General features: G+C 40.5%; 1 protein-coding gene across 7 annotated transcripts in view; it reads left to right on the forward strand.

The window, feature by feature from the left end:
• The window catches only part of eya4 (EYA transcriptional coactivator and phosphatase 4), a 50872-nt gene that overhangs the window by 28819 nt on the left and 4187 nt on the right, over positions 1–17866 (forward strand). For 3 of the 7 annotated variants that reach the window (XM_085132106.1, XM_085132109.1, XM_085132108.1), the window contains 14 exons: positions 1588–1671; positions 2376–2453; positions 3588–3654; positions 3810–3952; positions 6076–6219; positions 6304–6386; positions 7506–7680; positions 8901–9037; positions 10333–10416; positions 14484–14573; positions 15057–15115; positions 15396–15556; positions 15952–16066; positions 16270–16391. In XM_085132106.1, the coding sequence (XP_084988232.1) occupies positions 1588–1671; positions 2376–2453; positions 3588–3654; positions 3810–3952; positions 6076–6219; positions 6304–6386; positions 7506–7680; positions 8901–9037; positions 10333–10416; positions 14484–14573; positions 15057–15115; positions 15396–15556; positions 15952–16066; positions 16270–16391 (1542 nt within the window). Of the gene's footprint in view, positions 1–1587; positions 1672–2375; positions 2454–3587; positions 3655–3809; positions 3953–6075; positions 6220–6303; positions 6387–7505; positions 7681–8900; positions 9038–10332; positions 10417–14483; positions 14574–15056; positions 15116–15395; positions 15557–15951; positions 16067–16269; positions 16392–17686; positions 17788–17866 lie in introns of all 7 variants that reach the window. The other 4 variants (XR_014869188.1, XM_085132110.1, XM_085132107.1 and 1 more) reach the window with 2 other exon arrangements.

Consider the following 17866-nt stretch of genomic DNA (forward strand, 5'->3'; position numbering starts at 1 on the left):
AAAATGGCACCCATTGGAGAGTTCCAAGGAGAAAACCACTGATGACCAAAAAGAACACAAAGATTCACATTTGCCAAAAAACTTGATGATGCCCAAGACTTCTGGGAAAATATTCTCTGGACTGATGAGACAACACTTTTGGGAAGATCTGAGTTCTGTTTTATCTGGCATAAAACTAACTCAGTATTTCATAAAATTAGCAAACCAATAGTCAAACATGGTGGTGGTAGTGGGATGGTTTGTGGCTGCTTTGCTATTTCAGGACCTGGACGACTTGCTATAACTGATGGAACCATAAATTCTGCTCTCTACCAGAAAATTTTGGAGAATGAGGAGAATGTCCGGCCATCAGTTCATGCCGTGATACTCAAGCAGGACAATGATTTGAAACACCAGCATTCCACCTCTGAATGGCTCAGGGAAAAAAGGTTTTGGAGTGGCCTAGTTATAATCTGGATTTCTGATTGAGATTCTTTGGCATTACAGGACGATCATGCTTAAAAACCCTTTAATGTTGTTGGATTGAAACTATTTTGCAAAGAAGAGTGGGCCAAAATTCCTCCGAAGTGACATGAAGATGGGTTGCGGTGTGACTTTGTGTGACCAATTGAGGCAACATCAGTTCTTTCTTCTGAAACATGCTCAGTTTCAGAAAGTTTTTATTGGATCTTTGATATCATAAAGAGGGGATATCCTTAATATGGTTCTCACAGCCTTCTGGTTATGGATGTGAGCACAGGAGCCCAATCCATCCGTTCTCTTCCGTTTATCCAATTTAGGGTTACTGGTTGGCTGGAGCCTATCTGAGCTGTCTTAGGGTGAGAGGCAGGGTACACTGGGGAAAACACATAGAGATAGACAACCATTCGCATCACATTGACTCAGCCAGCTATTTTTCTTTTCTCTTTTTCCCTAAGGGGCAGCCAATTACAAGAAAGTTTGCATAAATGGGATGACTTAAAGGGAAAATTATTCAGACAGAGAATGAATTGAAGGGCTTACCCAAAATCGAGTGTGAGATAAGGGTTATTTTGACCTACACCCATATGGATATAATACCTTTGCTTTAAGACTCAAACTAGACTTAACAGGTGGGAAAATTTTACCTGGCTTTGTCCAAGGGTAACAAAATCCACCTACCAGCACCTCTAGAGTTCTGAAATCAGTTTGGTTTAATCTGTACAAAAAAATCAACAGGTTGGAGGTTATATATGCCTTTACTGACATTTTGTTACTAAGCTTTTGCAGCGCTGGGAAGCAGCTGTTCTACCAGTTTTATAAGCTAACCATTTTTTTACTCTAGCTTCATATCTAGCATAGAGACATAAAAGTGTTACTGACTGTCTTAATAACTTGGCAAGAAAACATGAAAGCAAGACGATGGGGAAAAAAAACACAAGCCTTTAAATATTCCCATAATATAACTATTTCGGGAATGTTTTTTTTTTTTTGTTTGTTTGTTTTTTTTAATATTTAACGCAAATGTCTACGAAAAGATCAGTACCATGTGACCCCGTATACCTTTGACCTGCATCTGGTTTTCAGTGGGTCGTATCCTCATCACCTTCCCACCTTGCACCCCTATAGGTGAAAGCATGACCGTTCTTAACACGGCTGATTGGCTGTTGGGCTGCAGCAGCCCATCCCCTGCCACAGGCTCCAAGGAATATGGTACAGAGGTGCATGTGTGTGAATCCCAGAGCAAAAATTTTACAGCAATACAGTAAAAGCATAAGGGATGCCTTTCTTTAGTTTTAGCTAGCCACGGTTGTTGACTTGTTGTTAGTTGTGTTTTTTTATTTTGGGTTTTGTTTGTTGGTTCTTGCCAGAGTTGCTCTGACTGATTTTTGGTTTGCTGTGAATTTTTTCTCTGCTTTCTGAATCTTCGTTGTTTTTCTGCATCCCAGTTTATTACTGTGTGTGAAGTTTCTTTCTCTCTTTTTAATTTTTTTTATTTTAAATACAGTATATTTACAGGGTTCCTACCAAAGACCCTCTGAAAAGAGGTGAATTTGATAAATTTGCAGGGGGAGGGCAATAAATCGCAAATATTTGCTAAGGATCACTTTGCATTAATCCATTTTTGAATGTGTCACTTACATTTTATAGTTTTCAAAGTCATCCATATCTTAAAAACAGCATCAGAAAACAATGACGAAGTAAAAAGCTTTGAGCATAGTGGTTACAGAGAGCCATTTAAAGACTGTGAAATTCAATAGCGCTTGCAATGGGAACCCTGCACGCAGCATTAAGTTGACATGCTGGAATTGCATGGACGTTTTCTGCTCTTACCCGCTAAGGTTCGTTTCTGTCTGTGTGTTGTGGGAAGTCTTTACTGCTTTACCCTAATACTGACCTTTTCCTTTTCCTTTAAGTGAAAACAGAGCCGTTGAACAACAGCGATACAGTTACTACGACAGGGGACACAGCCCTGGATACATACGCAGGCTCAGGTAAAGCACAGACCCTTGGATAAATATGCACACAATTCATAAATATCACCAAAAGTCCGTACCTGTCAGTCAGAGTTTATTCATTAATCTAGCATTAAGAATCCAAAAGGAAGACTAGGAATTTGCAAAGCATCATGGGCAGGATAATGGCATGTGGACTTGTGACAAAACCAGAAGAAGAAGTGTATTTTGCATAGATTATAGTTAGTTATTAACTTGCTTCCCCAAAACAGCTATTGCTAATTTTAAATTTGCAGGCTTGAGTTTAATCTTTTGACCATCTTTTATTTATTTATTTTTTAGTAGTAGTAGTTGTATAAGTAGCTGTGATACTGGTCAGAAAGCTGATCAATATATAATATACATTCTATGATTCAGGTGAATACACTGCTTTTTAAAAACAGTGTAGGTTTGAAAAAATCAAATTCCTCTGCACTTGGAGTTGCTGTAAGACTGTAGATGGGGAAAAAAAGTACAGTGAGTTGACAATTTAATCAGCCATAGATAGACACAGAAATATAAATGCCTTCTGGTCTCCGCTTGACTTGCTCTGTTTTTGTTCAGACGCACAGAAGTCACACAAACACCATCATCCATTTGAGCTCACTGGTAGACCTGCTGAAAGCTTTAATCCAGTGAAATATTGCCTGTCCTTGGATTGCATCATCATCAAAGGCTGGCAGAGGGATAAGAGAGGGGCAGAGACATTTTACACTTGTCTTTTTTTTTTTTTTTTTGGACTCACACACGTCCCCCATTCTCTTTCACACTGTAACACACACACAAAGCCATTCTACAAAACAGAGAGAGGGGTTTAAACCCAGCAGGGTGTTTGTCAGTACTGAGCTCTGACATCTCAATGACCACAAACAGACATTGTGTTTTGCTATGAGGCCCACTGTAAGGGTTTCAGGGACTGCGGTGATCTCTAAAGGAAGAACTTGGCTCCCCTCCATTCAAAATGCTTCAAATTATGTTTACTGGAACGGCATCTCGGCTCAAATAAGCTGGAGGCCCCGAATTGTCCTGCTCAGGAGCGGTTTTGGTAAATGCTCAGAAAAACAGCAGATTTGAGTTGACACCATCCGTAACATGTTTTTGCCTTGTTGTTTTTGATTATTTTGCTGTTTTTAGTAATCACCAGCAGCGGCTACAGCCCTCGTTCAGCCCACCAGTACTCTCCCCCTCTCTACCCATCCAAGTAAGTCCAAGTTTTAAAACTGAACAAGCATCTTTGTTTACATTCTGTAAGGTTATCTAAAGTTGAATTTTACTCAATGAAATAACTCCTAAATGCTATAATATACCGAGTGGCTAATTTACCTACTGCCACTGTCACTTTCCTCTCTCTTATAGGCCCTACCCTCACATCCTCTCCACGCCGGCAGCTCCTTCCATGCCGACGTACACCGGCCAACCTCAGTTCAGCAGCATGCAGCAATCAACCGTCTATACTGCTTATTCTCAGACAGGCCAGGCCTACGGATTGTCTACTTATGGTGTGAACCAACACACGCTGAATAAGCCACATAGTTCTACCCACACATGTCCATACAAAAACTGCAGAAAAAGTATTTTTCGAAGATTTACAAACTAAACTGCAAGTGTTGTGTGAAAGAAGGAATCTTATTTATATGGTATTATTTTGTGGTAGAAGACATTGTTCAAACTCAAACCTAAGTTTTCCCATGCAACTGGGTTGATGTGTTGTGCTGAGTGACTGGTTTGGACGCCCTTTAAAAACTAGAAGTAAACTCATTATGCTGTATTCTATTTGGGGAGAAATTAAATATTTTCACCCATTCAATCATTGCAACTGGGTACAGCCAAAGATTCGAATAAACTGAACTGAAAGTGAACTCGGAGCAGAATGAGGACAATATGCAGTTAGATCCATAAGTACGTGGGTGATGAAACAATCTCTTGTAACTTTTCCTGTTGTACACCACCGCACTGGATTTTAAAACAAGCAATCAAGATGTGATTGAAGGGGCAGACTTCCAGCTTTAATTAAATTGAATTAACAAAAGTATTGTATTAACTGTTTAGAAATTACAGCCATTTTTATACCAGTCTCCCCATTTTTAGAGGCTCAAAATTAATTGCGCAGTTGACTGTTGAGCAGTTTCGTGTCCCAGTAAGGCCTATTCATTTGTTATTCAATGAAAAATTAAGCAGATAAAAAGAGAAGAGTTGATTCAAAGTGTTTTTATATTACATTTTGGTTATTCTTCATTAAAACTGTCAAAATGAGGTGTAAAGAGATGTTGATGTAAGTGAGGGAAGCCCAAATAAAGCTATCAGAGAGACAGTGGCCAAATCACTGGTAGATTCTTAAAAATCTACGGCGTTACTGCCCATCTCAGCAACACCAAGTCTTGAAAGAACACAGAGGCTAACTAAAGCGGATGAGGACAGAACTATTTCCGTGGTTAAGAAAAACAACTTCAGAACATTTAAACACGTCGGGAACACTTTCGCAGAGATAGGTGTTTCATTGTCAAGGCCTACAATCAAGCAACGCCTTCATGAATGGAAATGCAGACCAGCAAAGTGCAGACCGCTGGTTACACTCAAGAACAAGAAGGCCAGAGTGGACTTTGCCAGAAAACATCTAAAAGAGTCTGCGCAGTTCTGACAAAAATCTTTGGACACATGGAACTGAGATTAATGTGTATGGGTGCCAGTGGAGCTGGGTCACTAGTGTTTATTGATGATGTGACTGCTGATAGAAGTAGCAGGATGAATTGTGAAGTATTATGGGCTTTACTCTCTGCTCAGATTCAGCTGCAAAACTGATTGGATGCTTTGCAGTTACTGATGACAAAACTGAATGCAGCGAGACCCTCAAACAAGCAGCAACTGAAGGTGGTGGAAGTAAAGGCCTGGCAGAGCATTTCAAGCATGGAAGGAGCATTTAGTGATGCCCATAGTATCTTGACTTCAGTCAGTCATTAACTGCAAAGGATTATAGTTATAAAAATAATCCTTATAATTAAAATTCGGTTAGTTAGTTCAGTTTATTTCGAGCCTCTAAAACTGGGGACAGTGTATATATAAATAGTTAATGCAATACTTTTCAAATTCAAATTTTATTTGTCACACACACAACCATACACAGTACGACACGTGGTGAAATGCTTATTGCTGTGCAATGCCCGACCATTAAATGATTTACATATTTACAGATTACTACAAAATTTGCAGATTTTAACAATTTACAGTTAAAATGTGCAAATAACAGTTTACGTAAGAAATGATGAATAAAAAGAAATGAGAAGAGTCCATTGTTGGCATGGGAGAGGTCCATCATAATCTTCCTGGCTTTAGTCTTGCACTGCTTGGTGTAGATGGACAGCAGGTCAAGCTCTGATTGAATGATGCGTTCAGCCGAGCGCACCACTCTTTGCAGATCTTGTCTGTCCTGCTTGGTGCCGTTCCCAAACCAGGTGCAGATGTTTCCCGTCAGGACGCTCTTGATGGCGCAGGAGTAGAAGTTCTTAAGCACCCTCAGTGGCAGATGGAAGTCTCTAAGTCTTCTGAGGAAGAAGAGACATTTGTTAAACTCTGCAAATTAAAGCTGAAACATTTAATATCATTTTTTTTTTTCCAATTGCCATAGACCTCGGTGTGATGCTTCCCGGCATAAAAACAGAAAGCGGCCTAGCCCAGAGTCAGTCTCCTCTGCAGACAGGCCTCAGCTACAGCCCCGGCTTTACCACACCTCAGCCTGGACAGACTGCCTACTCCCCCTATCCAATGCCAGGTCTGTTTATAGCACAGCCTTTTATTTAACTTAAACATTTTTGGTATTTAAGTTCTTGCTAAAGGGGGATTGATTTTTGAACAGGTTCCAGTTTCACTCCTTCCTCAGGCCTCTACACCACCAACAACTCAGTGTCCAACCCCGCCAACTACACTGCCACACAGCAGGTACGACCGCATGCATTTGTGAACACAGGTTGGTCTATCAAACGAAGCTAATGTGTTAGCTCTTTGTTGTCATTTAATGTGATTATCTTATAATGCTGTCTCCAAAGCAGAAAGAAAGAAAGAAAGAAAGAAAGAAAGGGAAAAAAGGATCCGAATTTCATATTAGTTGCATTAGGATTTCAGACCAGAAATGGTTTTCCAGGCATGCTCCCACGCAATTTTCATCATCACAATGCAACCTTGCAACAGGGAAAATTCTGGGAGAGAAACAGACAATTAGTCTTTGTGAAAGAGTGTTATGGTCTGAATATTTCTCTATGTCCATATGATGAATTGCATTGTGGTAGTAAAAATGCTTAAAGGGGGATTTTAATGTCTCACTATGATAGATGTGGCTGTTTACAGGAAGAAAGTCAAGGTTTGGCCCATGTGGGTGGATTAAGGGGGAATATAGTGTGTGCGCATGTGTGTGTACTTGTATTACTCATGTTGTGGGGACATAAATCTTTTTAAACAGTCACACTGTGGGGACCTGCCTCCCTTTTGGGGACAAAGAAGCAAGATCCAGTTGCATGAATTGCAACATTTAAGTTGGTTTAAGGTTAGGGTTAATCTTGTTGGGTAAGCAAAGTAAAGTCGAAGTCATGGTTGGTCTCCAGGAAACAAATGCAAGTCAAAGTAAAAATCTCTATGTAGAAACAAGCTTACTTTCTATGACTCTGTTGCATTTACATTTTTTCTTTACTTCTTTCGATACTTCAGAGCGTGCGCACAAGTGTTGCACTGTATGACTACACACCAACTGCGCCTTCTTATTGTGTGTGGCTTTGTTTAAGGACTTCTGGAGATGGATGTAGTGACAGGTTTAGAGAGCTGACTCATAAAAAGCGTCCATCTCCACTGGGTCTGTAAAAAGCAGCAGCACGAGGTTTTAATTGTTTCAGAGATATAAAATACAGAAAGGCAGGGACAAAAGATTAGAGACATGAGAGGGAACACTTGTAAAATCTGTCCTCAGAAGTCAGACCGGTGCTTTCAGGAAAACCTCCCCGTCTCCCTGTTTCTTTTTGTTTGCTTGGTATGTCTTTGCGTGCTCATAATTCTTGTTATTTTCCGCAGGATTATCCCTCATATACGACGTTTGGCCAAAACCAGTATGCTCAGTATTATTCCACCTCCCCTTACGGGACGTACATGACCTCCAACAACGTGGATGGCACCGGTTCCACAGCAGCCTACCAGCTGCAAGATCCCACCCCCGCCATAACCGGACAGGCTGCTGAACTTAACCCAGGTTTGTGTTAACATGGGCATAGTTTAGAAAGAAGCAGTCGAATTACCAACACCACACCCCGGCTCTAACTTCATAAATATGCAAACAAATGTCAGAATTTTTTTTTCACCACTTCTGATTGCGGTTTCATAATCTTGTTTCCACAGTTTTAAGTTAACCGAGTTCAAAGCCCTCCTTCTACGATGATGAAGCACAGGAAGTAACTTTAGACTGTAGCCATAGTTACCTGGCATTGCGCTGGCTAATTGGAGAATCGACATGTGTTTACATTAGCGTCCGAGACTTTGATTAGAGACAAGTCACGTTAAATATTGCACTTTGGTGGGCAAGCCGGAGGAGAAAGCGGGAAGCAAGAAGGACTTAAACTGCACACTTGTGCTCAGGAATATGGATTCGTGTTCGGCTTTTCATTTTTTCCATATTATTATTTGGTTTATTTTGGCTGTAATTCAGGAAGCCTGATTAAAGGAGCTTATCATTCTTCCTGTCACTAGCTCTTTTTCTTCCGCTGGCTTTCTCACTTTTTCTCTTTCGCTCTTTGTCCAGGAGTGTCTTTTCTTTTTTATCGCCAACTTTTTCTTGTGTGTGAGTATCTTTATCCCCCCCCCCCCTTTTCACTCTCTCCACCCCACCCCCCCTTTTTCTCCCTGATTGAGACATAATAATATGCGAGCCGAAACTCAGAGTCTGGTTCTAGTTACCGCGCAGCAGTGGGAGCATATGGCGTTAGGAAAGTGTGCGTGTGTGTGTGTTTGAGCCTTTGGGAGCATTCCCATGTATTCTCCTCAAGAAAATTGTATGTACTGTATCTTAGCAAGAAGCATCACATTACCTAACCTAACTAATTTATTGCACACTTCAATCTTCCCACTACCCCGTTAAATCTTTGCATGTGCACGCTGTCATGAATCAGTCAGAATACCGGTGGTACTTTTGTTTAGGTTTCTTGGTAGCCTTTAAGTTGATCCGTCATGCCAATTACCTTGAATTATTAAACCTGACAACATGGCTTATTACTGTACAGGGTTTGAATTATTGCTTCTCCTGAAGTGGCTACAACTCCAGAGCACCTGTGGGATCACCTCAAACCGCATCATTAGTGCTGCTTTTAATGGAGTGACTTTAGTTTGTGATTGCTTGTGCAGTTTAAGACAGATATTTGATCACATGTAAATTTAAAATGTTTCAAAAGCCCTGTGTGTGTTTATATGCACTCTCAGGGGACTTTGATACAGTGCAGAGCCCTTCCACACCCATCAAAGAGCTGGATGACAGAGCCTGCCGGAGTGGGGGGTCTAAGTCTCGGGGCAGGGGCCGCAAGAACAACCCCTCCCCTCCTCCTGATAGTGACCTGGAGGTAAGAGACTAGAAAACATACACCGAGAGCACCGAGATTACTGAATGAATGCTCCCTTCAATTCTCCATGGACACATGGTATTTTCTTTGATCTTTGTCCATTTTCTTTACTTTAGTCTCCAAATTCAATCAAGGAGAAGCTATTAGAGTCATTGTCATTGTCAATACAGGCCTGAATGTATATATTGGCCCTTATTTGCTAATATGCGTATATGTAAAACAAAAAAAAGTGTAGATGCTATATTAACAGCAGATTTATAAAATCTGTACACCCGACTATTTTATTTGTACTACTGCGCGTTATATTAGTAAATCAAACTGTGAAACAGCAGGGTTGTGCAATCTGCATCCTGCTCCGTCCCAGTTTCTCTATATAAGGAAGCATTTACCGTTAGATGGAATTAGATTAGATGGCAGGGGAAAAAAAGTGGTGACAGCGTTGTGAGAGTTGAGCCTGCATGTCTAAAGCAAGAAAGCAGGAGACAGACTGAAAAAACTGAAACAATCGCGTCCAAAGACGAGGACAGAAAAGGCGCCCTCTTCATAAAGCGAGGCTCCGGCTGAAATAACAGAGGTTTAGAATATTGTTTCTCCTGAGAACGCTCACTGTGGCTCAGGTTTGGACATCAAAGCTGATGTGGAAAAAAAGGCTAACAGAATATAAGAAAAAGAAGAAAACAGATGGACGACAAGGAGAACATGATCTGTCAGCCTGTGATGAGAAACTCATTAAAAATAAATAAAAAGCACCAGTGGGATAGTGCCAAGATATTAGACTGTAGGTGATGACATCCAGCAATAATAGAAGTCATTTTTAATGGAAGACCAGATATTTTAAGATAAGAGAAAAGGACTGCTGGGATATGTTTAAGTAAAAACGTTAAAGTCTGCATCTTTATATCTCCTATTTTGTTTTCTTTACATACAATTTAATTTTAGGTTAAATCTGACTGTAATTCTGAGCATTTTATTGATTTATGGTGTTTTTGAAAACAGTAAATAATAACCAATAGGCAATAATAGTAGTATAATAATCATGCTATCATCTTACTATGATGATTGTAGCCTATGTTTGTCTGTTTCCTAACTCCACCTAGACAATCATAATATTTTCATGTACAGATTCACTTCTACATTTGTTCATGAAGTATAAGTAAATTCAGGAATGAAAATGTTGATAAATCAGAACATTTGTACTTAATAAATAAATGTACTTATTAAATAAGGGCCATTTGTAAAATCATAAGAATAGACTCAAATTTCTTGCATTGTGTCTTTTTTGTTGTGATGTGCAGAGGGTGTTTGTTTGGGATCTGGATGAGACGATTATTGTCTTCCATTCTCTGCTCACAGGCTCCTATGCACAAAAATATGGCAAGGTAAGACTGTTTTACTGTGTTTACTTGCTACGTTAAGTTTACTGTTCGTAAAACTTATGTATCTACGCTTGACTGCCCATTGGATTCACGAGCAATGAACCTTCACATCGTGCCAGATTTAAAGCTTGAGCATCAGTTTGACTACTAACACAACTCATAATAGATCATCCATAATAACCGAGCCATCGAGAGGAGGGCCTAATCTTGAACTTTACAAAAGGTGGGCATGAAAATAAAGCCAGTGTTGTTTCTTGAACCTTCAACTCCCCAAGTGAGTCTATTCATGTGGATACTCATTTAAAACTCATTTGTTACAGTAGAACAGGAGGTAAACTCACCCAGTTAAATGATGACACCTAATGTTACGCATTATTAGAGGTGTGGCGTGTTGGTGCTGACACCAGCAGCTGCACCCAGCAGCTGTCTGCTAAGCTGCACCTCAACTATGTAACGCAGCCCTGAGTACACCAAATGATTCGATAGTTTGTGCAGCTAGCTTTAGCAGCAATAACTTGTTAAATTGTTTGATGTCCACAGCACTTAAGTGACGTTTAGATCTGGACTTTGATTGCCTTGTTTGTTTGTTTTTTTCCTTTTTCCTTTTTCAGTCATTCTGTTGTAGATTTGCTGCTGTGCTTGAGGTCATTGTCCTTTGCGCGACCCAATTTGGGCCAGCTTTAGCTGCTAGACACATGGCCTCAAATTTTACTCCAGAACACTTTAGTATAAAGAGCGGTTCATGGTCAACTCGATGACTGCAAGGTGCCGAGGTCCTGTAGCTGCAAAACAAACCCAAATCATCACCCTGTGTAACCGCTGTGGCAGACAGTTGGTACGAGGCATTTGTGCTGATATTCTGTGTTTGATTTTCTCTAAACATCACACATTATGGCCACACATCTCCACTTTGGTCTCGTCTGTTCAAAGGACATTGTTCTAAAAGTTCCTGTGGTTTGTTCAGAAGCAACTTTACATCCCTAAATTCTGCCTCCATGTTCACCCTGCCCGGGAGCCTTTCTTCTGGTAACACTTCCAAGCTAGCAATTCTTGTTCAGTATTTTTTCTAATTGCATTGTCATTAGCATTTAGTATGCTACCACAGACCTGTAAAGTCTAAGATGTAGCTCTTGGGGTTTTGGCTATTTGTCTCAACATTTCACGGTATAACTTTAAGGTGAATTTGCTGGGGAGATTTGGGCACACCTGAATGATCTGCACTATTAAACAGCTAAAATTCCTGCTGTTATAAGGGCGCTCACATTTGCTGCATAGTTAATCAAGGGTATACTTACTCTCTTGAAGAAAACATATGGTGATGGTTTGCTGCTCAGGCTACTGTGCCCTGTGGTGTAGGGAGGTGTGGAGTTTTTTTTTCGTGGTACATGGCCACATTCTGAAAACACATCCCACCACCTTCTTTATATTTACAGGTGGAAAATAACATTAAATGCTAGGTTAAATTTTAGCTTTGAAAGTTAATGTTTTCTAGAAAACATAGATTAAAATTGGTAATTTACCATAAATTGGTAAATTATATAATGTAGTGAGGATCTATCAGTGAAGCAGATTTTTAGGGACCAATACTCCACCTTCATACACCATCTCTGAAACCAGACTTTCCATTCTTACTTTGATTTGACAATGAGCACGCAAAGTGAATAAGCTTCATTTGTCTCTGTAGATTTTTCAAAATGACATCAGCCACTTCAGGAATGTTACGGTCAATTTGGGATGATAATCTAATGGATTCTAAAACAAGTCTTTAAATGTAGCTATTAATAATTGTCAATGCTTTCTTTAATTGAATGATAATTTAATGTGCTAATTTCTTACTTGGGTTGATGTTTATTCCGCTTTTCTCTGTGAACTTATTTGGTGGTCTCTCCTCCCATAACAGCATCCCTGTTTATAGTTCCCTTTATTTTAATAAAAAATGTTCTTGGCACTGATCTGTGGTCGTCCCGCGTAGCCAAGGCTGCAGATTTTTATTGGGTGATGTCGTTTCCTGTGGGCACCGGCGTGGCCACCAGCCCGCCTGTATGGGCTTTGCATCACAAATCCGTTCTGATATTGCTGTTTGGCAGTCGAACAAAAGCTGGCACAGCGCACGCACAATTTGGAGCAAGACTTGCATTGAGCCATAGGAGCCCAGGCTTTTTACAAATAGGGTTTGCAGGCATTGATGTGCTTCCTAGTTGTTCTGCAGTTTGTGGACTTTAAGGTTTGGCAATTGGGATTTAATGGGCATAAGACAGGCCCTGGTGAGTTGTAAAACGCCATGTTTAGAGCGAGGGCACACGTGGTCTTGATGGATAATTCAGCCTCTTTGTGTTGTATTTACTGTAGAGAAGCACTGAATTGAATGGTAATATCACAAAAGAAGCTTGTGACAAGAAGAAGAAGAAAGGGGGCAACCGTGGCTCAGGGGGTTGGGAAGTGCATCTTTAACCGGAAGGTCGCCAGTTCGATCCCTGGGCTCTCTGTCCTGGTCGTTGTGTCCTTGGGCAAGACCTACTGGTGTTGGTCAGAGGGGCCGATGGTGCGATATGGCAGCCCTGCTTCTGTCAGTCCCAGGGCAGCTGTGGCTACAACCGTAGCTTGCCTCCATGTGAATGAATAGTGGCATTGTAAAGCGCTTTGGGTATATATAATAATAGATTGGATTTATATGGCTATATAAATCCAATCCATTATTATCAAGAAGTGAGGTTTTGCATTTGTCTTGACTTGCAAACTAGTGAATTAGATGTTTCCAAGAACTCAAATCGGGGTTTAATGTACCCTCTCATAGCACGCCACGTTGGATTACTCGAATGGCTCATGACAACTGGCAAATCATCGGCATTAAAAAAGGATATGCCTCCTAATATTTGCCTGAAAATATTTGCGAGAGAATTTCTTTCACCTCGTTTTCTGCCGCTGCCCTTGAGAAATATAGCAGCAGCTGTGTCTGTTCACACCTCACCCAAAATAGTGTTTACACTATTAACATAGAAACCACAAGACCTAAGTGCCCCTCTCATGGAGCTTTGAGGATACAGCTGCTCCAAATGATGTTTTGCCTTTTCGTCAATACAAGCATAGACGTCTTTATCACACAAGCCAATCTCACTCTCTGTTTCTTACTATACTTAGTATGCTGCTCACATCATGAGGAAGTGTTGAGTTTCCAGAGCTTAAGTGATACCAGCGAAGGTGAAGAGTGCATCTGGATTTTTGTGCAGTAATATTATAATAGTTATTTAGCAATAACAAGTAAGAGTTATTGACTTTTGTATGCGCGTAGAATATAGCCAGCGATGAGTCATAGTGGAGATTTAACAGATGCTCTTCAATCTCTGTCGTTCACTGTGTGTCAGAGATAACAAATTTCAGTAACATGTGTTGTTACGGTACAAAACTCATTACCTTTTTATCTCAAAGTATATGTGGCGACGGTTTTGATAAAATGAAAAAGACTTTAGGCGATCGTCCTCAGTCTTCCTCACCGTTAGCAAATTTCTGATTTAAGATGCCCATCCTTTTGCACTTTCTGACACTCATGAATGCCGCCAGCTTCTCTCGCTTTCCGTGCCTGAGCACCTCGCCCGCTCACTTTCACTCTCCTTCCTGTTAGTTTCTTTCTATTCTGGTCGTCTGACAGCGTCAGCGAATCATGCGGCAAGCTGTCGACCCTTGCTGACCTATCACAGATGATGTTTTTTGCAGCTGAGTGCTAGCCTGGCAGAGCAGGCCGCGTTCTCCAGAACGCCCGCACACACAAACCATTCACACACCACAAACACTCCAGGCATCTCCCTTCGAGGGTACCTACAATTTGCAACACACACACATGGAGGGACACAATTTTGCCCCCCCCCCCAAAACGTAAGGAATGCTGATGGGACAGAACAAGTGCAACCTGTCTGTCAGCGTCTGCAGTGATGAGTGGAATGTACCAAGTATACAAATAGGGGTTTGTTGAGGGTGGGGGGTCTAAAATGGTTTTTGAGATGGGAGTAAGTATTAACTCTGGAAATTTGTTGTCATGTTGATGTCATGATGATGTTATCTTCCTCTTCTCTTAGGACCCTCCCATGGCGGTAACACTGGGTCTGAGGATGGAAGAGATGATCTTCAACTTGGCTGACACACACTTATTTTTTAATGACCTGGAGGTGAGTCACAGCTGTTAACGTTGTCAACAGTTGAAGTTTTTGCTCTGTCTTCAGCTTTTGCACAAAGCGTAATGTTGAGAATGTCATTGTTCCACTGATTTGATATACACACCTTATCATACACCAGCTTGGACTGAGCAAACGGTAGGGCACACCACTGTCAAAATTCATGCTCACAGTCACATCTAAAGTCTCTATTGTTTTCTCTTGTTCTTAACTAATTGTGAAGCACTTTGGTCAACTCTGTTGCTTTTAAATGTGCTATAGGAATAAAATCTGAATAGAACTGAATTGAATTAACATAATGACTTTGGGCTGTGGGAGGAAGCCTGAGGTCCAAACCATTACCCAGTTAGATACAACTGCTGCCCTCTAGTGGTGAAAAGGAAGTTAACATACTGTAAATGTCACAACATGTCTATATTCTATCTTCAGCACATTGTGCTTGCAATAATTGTTATTTGTATGTGTATCTGTATACAGGAATGTGATCAGGTGCATATTGATGACGTGTCATCAGATGACAATGGCCAGGACTTAAGGTGATTATTTAAAAATTAACTTTTGTGTAAAGTTGTAGTATTCATTCATTTCTGTAGATCATATATTCAGATAATCATTAACAACATTTGTCCAGTTTGTGTTTTAATATTAACTTGATGATTAAATTTTTAAAAGTATGTAGATGATACTTAACTGCATTCTTACAAATAAATGCTTGCCGTTATGTTTGTGATACCAATACCAAAATACAAATAACCATCTTGGTTTTTTTTCTACCAGAGCAGATTTTCAAATAAAACATATTATTATTATTGACAGTACTTACAGTTTTGCAACTGATGGCTTCCATGCAGCTGCAACCAGCGCAAACCTGTGCCTGGCTACGGGCGTCCGCGGTGGAGTCGACTGGATGAGGAAACTGGCCTTCCGCTACCGACGAGTCAAAGAGTTGTATAGCACGTACAAAAACAATGTGGGGGGTAAGCCAATCAGAATAGACTCAGAACAGAGTTGAAAATGAGTTTTACTTTAGTTAAACTCTACAGGAGTTGAAATGTTCTAAAATTATATTCACACCCTGTCTGGGAAAGGGGGGAGCATTCAATCCTGATCATCTATAAGATGTTAAAAAACTGTTTTGTTTTGGGGTTTTTTAACTTTGTATAGGACTATTTAAATATTAAAGTTAATTAATAACAGAATAGAAGAATAGAATAGTCCCTTGTTGTCACAGGGAACACTGTGCAATGAAATAGTGGAACAGTATAGACATAGATACAAATACAGCAAATACAGCTTGTTTTTTAATGCTCAAACAAAATTGGAGTGCATTGTAGAGTGCTTATAGAGTAAAGAAGTTGGTGCTGTGTTTTAGGTCTGCTGGGTCCTGCTAAGAGAGACGCCTGGCTGCAGCTCAGAGCTGAGGTGGAAGCTCTGACTGACTCCTGGCTCACCCACGCACTCAAGTCCCTGTCCATAATCAGCTCCAGGTGCCACTTTCCATTTTATTTCCACGATTTACACAGATGGCAATGTCTCTTCTAGTCCTCTCTTCCTTTGATTTCCGTGGTTAAGAGTTAGGGTTGGAACAAAGCACCAGTGGACACTAGAGGCACTCGTGGATCTATTCATGCATTTACCTACCCGCCTCCACTGTGCATAATATGGCCTATTCTTTCTCTTTGTCCCTCAGGAGTAACTGTGTAAATGTGTTGGTGACCACAACACAGCTCATACCAGCGCTGGCCAAAGTTCTCTTATATAGTCTGGGATCTGTTTTTCCTATTGAGAACATTTACAGTGCAACAAAAATAGGTAAGCACACGTATACACACGCATCTGTACTCATGTGTACACAGTCCATGAATTTAAAACAAAGAGTAAATTAATGATTTCATTCATGGACTGAATTAAATAATACAATATATTGTGGAATGGAAGTCACTGGATAGATACAGTACTGTGCAAAAGACTTGAGTCACTCCTCATATCTTTGTTTTTCTAGGAAAATGGGAAATAGGTGCAATTTATTAAAACATGTGCAAACACAAATGGGAAAACAGTCCATTTGTACAATTCACACAAGTGTTTAATATGACCACAAGTCAGTGACCACTTTTATACACAGCCTGGACTCTCTTATTTAGGCTTTCTGGTAGATTCCTTGAGCAGTCATCAGGAATAGTTCTCCAGGCTTCTTAAAGACATTCAAATCTGCCCCTCTCCGTCAAGAGTATGTGTGTGTGTGGGTGTTTTAAATCCAGGTATGCTTTTACTGCATCCTTTCCTTTTTTTTATGCTTGAATGACTCATAGGTCAGTGTTAAGATGTTAAATGGCTTAACGAGCAAAAAAATCATCCCTGTGAAAATGATCAGATATAAGAACTCGACTGAAAATGGTGTAAAAGCTGCAAAGAAATAAATAAATATCAAGACCATTGCTAAACAAATTGCAAGATAATCTGGATAGCTAGAAGCAAGTGAGGGGTGACTCAAGACTAATTTAAACGTGTGCTCTTATACTACTAATGTCAATGATTTTGATTGAAAGGGAAGATGATCTTTTTGAGGTGGATGACGTCACACAATCCGAAACATAGCTCCACCCAGCAGATGTTTCATTTGCCACATTAGGTGAAGTCACCTGTGTGGGTGTAGAGTGTCTTTAGTATGACTCACTTATCCCCACACTTACAGTATTCTTCCGGCATTATATCCGCACTCAGCTCGTGCGTTCCCGATCTGGCCTCGACACACATGCCGCTCAGGCTGCACGCCTACACTCTGAACGGACTCTAACCTCAGCTGGTTGTGACAGTGTACCGCAACCATGGCCAGTGCTAACTTATTGAACACTCAGGAAATGTGTGTGTCACTATGTGATATGCCTTGATTCAAACAGATGTAACTGATATCTTTAAAAACTAGTGTTTAAGGTCAGATGCCACGCCACTTCTGGGTACGCTATTTTTAACTATTAAATCACTAGACACCATCTTGTTTGTGTGTGTGTTCACTTCGCCCTAGTACGCACCGCTCTACCTCTTCCTGTGTTTTATTTCCATCTAAACAAAGGAAAAACCTGTGAAAGCCATTTGTTTGTCTCCAGGCAAAGAAAGCTGTTTTGAACGTATAGTCTCCCGCTTTGGCACAAACATTACATATGTTGTGATTGGCGATGGAAAGGATGAAGAGCATGCCGCCAGCCAGGTAAACAAATGACACCTGAACTTTGACCCCTCTGACCATGTGACCCTCCTTCCTCCCCCTTGTTTATTTGTTTTTTGCA

This window comes from Neolamprologus multifasciatus, chromosome 15, assembly GCF_963576455.1.
Source record: "Neolamprologus multifasciatus chromosome 15, fNeoMul1.2, whole genome shotgun sequence".
NCBI classification, from domain to species: domain Eukaryota; kingdom Metazoa; phylum Chordata; class Actinopteri; order Cichliformes; family Cichlidae; genus Neolamprologus; species Neolamprologus multifasciatus.